We start from the raw sequence: 3,586 nt of genomic DNA, 5'->3' as shown, positions 1-3,586 counted from the left end.
TCAATCAAACTAAATTTATGTTGACACTATTTTAATTTGAGTATGTCTCCTATTTTATGTGGGAACCAAATAGGGGTTATAATTAAAGTAATAGAAACTTACCATACTTTTAAACAGCAATTTTATGACTCAAAGTTTGTACACATGCACATATGTAACTTTCAAGGTTGTCATAAACAATCACTTAGTTTAGATGTCAAATTTTAATTTAGTTAAAAAAAATCGTTTTATTATTAATTTAAATTCTTTTTTATTTTCAAAGAAAACTTGTGTTAAGTCTATTAATGCCACATTCCCTCATCATTAGAAATTCTTCCAATATATTGACTAGCTCATTTTACTGGGCCTATTGTTTAATCTCCTCAATATCAATGGAAGGCCCAAATAAATCTTACACTTGAAAATGCATTGGCCTTTATTATTTACGTTCACATTTCCTTTAATTTGGGTATGTCTCCCATTTTCTATGGGAACCAAAAAGGAAAAATTATAATAATAGGAATTTTCTTCTATTTTGAAAATCCAGTTTCACATTTGTGCCATGTTTTTACACACCTTTGCAATATCAAGCTTTTCACCAATATCGACTGAGTTTACAGGTCAAATTGTATGTATAATGGGCTATGTAAAACATACAATAACTCTATTCATAATATATTGCCTAAAACTTGGTTTTTCTTTCCCAGATTTAACTTAAATATGGACGAGATAGGAAGGTTGCAAGAAACATCAAATTGGGAAAATATACTACAATCTTTGGGGATTGAGAAACTCGCAAATGATATTGAGACGGAGGATGTCCAGGGAAAGGTCTTGGAGTCCCTTGAAGAGTGGGAGGATTTTTATTACACATACTCTTTGTGGGTAGGCTTCAGTGTCCGCAAAGCAGATGTACGAAAAAAAAATGGGAACATCACCATGAGAAAATGGGTATGTTCAAAAGAAGGTTTCCGCAAACACATGGAAATTGACAAGGCCGATGGGAGCAAACGAAAAACATCTATTACTAGGACTGTTTGCCAAGCTAGTTTTCAAGTCGTAATGATGGGCGATGAGGGTCCGTGGATTTGCAAGGAATTCCAACCTCTGCACAACCATGACAAGGCAGCATTAGATGAGTTGCGATTTCTGAGATCAAACTATTCCATGTCAGAAACCCTAGTTGCTCAAGTGAGGTCAATGAACCAAGTTGGGATAAGAACTTCACACATCATCTCCCACTTGGCAATGCAGTCTGGTGGGTACGAAAGGATGCCTTGCCAGCTACGAGACGTTTACAACAAGGTCGCCCATGTCAAAAGAAAAGAGAAAAGATGTACATATTCATATGGTGCTTTGGGATATTTGGATTGTTTGTCAAAGAGGGATCCAAATTTCTTCATTCAATATCAATGTGACGTGGACAACAGATTGGGGAACCTATTCTGGGCGGACAGATATTCTCGACGGGATTTTGTCGCATTCGGTGAGGTTATTGGATTTGACACAACATATATGACAAACAAATCTAATAAACCCCTGACAATTATTTTGGGCGTCAATCATCATTTCAAGACCTGCATATTTGGAATGGCACTGCTTAACTCCGAGGATGAGCAAACTTACTTTTGGTTGCTTGAAAAATTTATTGAATGTCACAATCATGTAACACCATATGTGAAGTACTTCCTTGTGGTGACAGATGGAGATGGAGCTATCAAAAATGTTGTCTTGAAGTACTTCCCAAATGCAACTCATCAGTTGTGTGTGTGGCACTTGTGTACCAACGCTTTAAAAATTTCAAAAGACCCCTAATTCTTACAAGGATTTCAAGATGTCATGTACAACTATTACACAATAGAGGAATTCATGCAAAAATGGGGGGAATTAATACACAAATTTGACCTCCATTCTAGCCAATGGTGCACCAACACTTATCACAGTCGTCATTCATGGGCAGAGACATACCTAAGAGGGAAATTTGTCGCCGGAATGCGGACCAACCAAATATGTGAGTCCATGAATTCAAGTATTAAAAAATTCCTACATGCAAGTTATAGTCTCCGTGAATTCGTTACCTCCATTGACGTTGCTATGAAAAAGTTGAGGCACGTCGAGAGAGAAGATGATTACAATAGTTGACACAGTATTCCTCCAATACCAGGTCCCAAAAATGCTCTTAAGACGTACCATGAGCAGTGTGCCAAATTATACACTAGAAATATGTACTATAAAGTGGCTGATCAAATCAAAGTGGAACATGCGTACTTTGTCAACAATTGTGAAGACAACGATGAATCATTCTCCTATAGTTTGTCAAAGTTCCAACACGAGGATAGAGTGTACAACGTTCATTACCACCCATAAGAGGAGACATTCACCTGTCATTGCTTGCTTTTTGAGACAGACGGCTATCCGTGTAGACATATTTGGGCCGTAATGAAATACCGTCATATGAAGATAGTACCACAGTCTCTCCTGCTGAAACGGTGGAGTAAGAATGCAAAAGCAGACCTCCCCCTCGAACTAAAGCAACACTCCACAGAAAAGCAACAGTTATTTGAAATGGCTAGGCAGGCATCCCTCGCTTTGGATACAAACTTGTTGATCTATTACGCCTCCAAGTCTGAGCAATCTTACACCAAAGCGAAACAAGAAGTGGCAACACTAACTGCAATGTTCAAGGATGCAGTTCCATTGGAATCAAACACCGGTGACAACGACTCGGGACGATATCAAACCTATCAAGAAAATGAAAACATTACCAGGGACCCAACACCTTGTAAAACTATAGGATCCGCCTATGCAAGAAACAATAGGTACAATGTTACGATAGATATGTCGGATGGAGCCGTTAAAACTAAAAGGAAGTGTTCGAACTGTTATTCTGCAGACCACAATCGAAGAACATGCCCTCAGCAGGTCGGTCTACCGCTTCCTCACAGTCAACAACCCTCACCAAGTAAGAGAGCTTAGCATTCGGCTAAATTCGACGAATCTAGATGACCATCGAACTTTATGACAGAATGATAGTGCAAATTGACTAAGTGTCTATTTTCGTAGGCTTTCTGTCCTACTTAACAATTAAAGTGTTTTGTAATGGTTTAGGTGGTTGAATTAGTATAACAATTGCATTAATGTAAGTGAATTCAAATTGTAGCTAAATAGTAGATTTGTTTCAATGGTAAAAAAATTATTGATTATGGCAATTCAATCATATTTGTAATGTTTTAGAAAGGTAGATTAATGATAATCAAATGACCAATCCTAAATATACGTTCCTTTTTTAGTGACGCTTCACTCTAATTGATAAAATTAGATAACAAATTGACTGTAATCGTTTCTTTTCTTTCTCTTCATTATATACCATGCGTATCACTATTATTGAAATTTCATTAATTGTACATTAAAGAGTAAATTAGTAAAAATATTCATCTTCACAATTAAAATGAAGGATTACAAAATATGACATAATTACACTTACTTAATCATATCGTGTAGATTCGAGCCTACTATCTATACTTACGAGATTTTAATAGTAAGTAACTTTGTTAGCTTTTTTAATTGATTGCTTAAAGTATATATGCTTCTCACCAAATAGGCATAA

General features: G+C 36.4%; 1 protein-coding gene across 1 annotated transcript; it reads left to right on the top strand.

Moving 5' to 3' along the window:
• The first annotated feature begins 699 nt into the window (after positions 1–699).
• On the top strand, positions 700–1,794 carry LOC133791426 (protein FAR1-RELATED SEQUENCE 5-like). Its single transcript, XM_062229356.1, has one exon. The coding sequence runs from the start codon at positions 700–702 to the stop codon at positions 1,792–1,794; it is 1,095 nt and encodes a 364-aa protein (XP_062085340.1).
• Positions 1,795–3,586: the final 1,792 nt, after the last annotated feature.

This window comes from Humulus lupulus, chromosome 7 (assembly GCF_963169125.1).
Source record: "Humulus lupulus chromosome 7, drHumLupu1.1, whole genome shotgun sequence".
NCBI lineage: Eukaryota > Viridiplantae > Streptophyta > Magnoliopsida > Rosales > Cannabaceae > Humulus > Humulus lupulus.
The sequence above is the reverse complement of the archived record's forward strand: the minus strand, read 5'-3'. Positions and strand labels throughout refer to the sequence as shown.

Excerpts from the sequence above, each read along its gene's own strand:
- LOC133791426 (XM_062229356.1), top strand. The coding sequence starts at position 700 with ATGGACGAGATAGGAAGGTTGCAAGAAACATCAAATTGGGAAAATATA.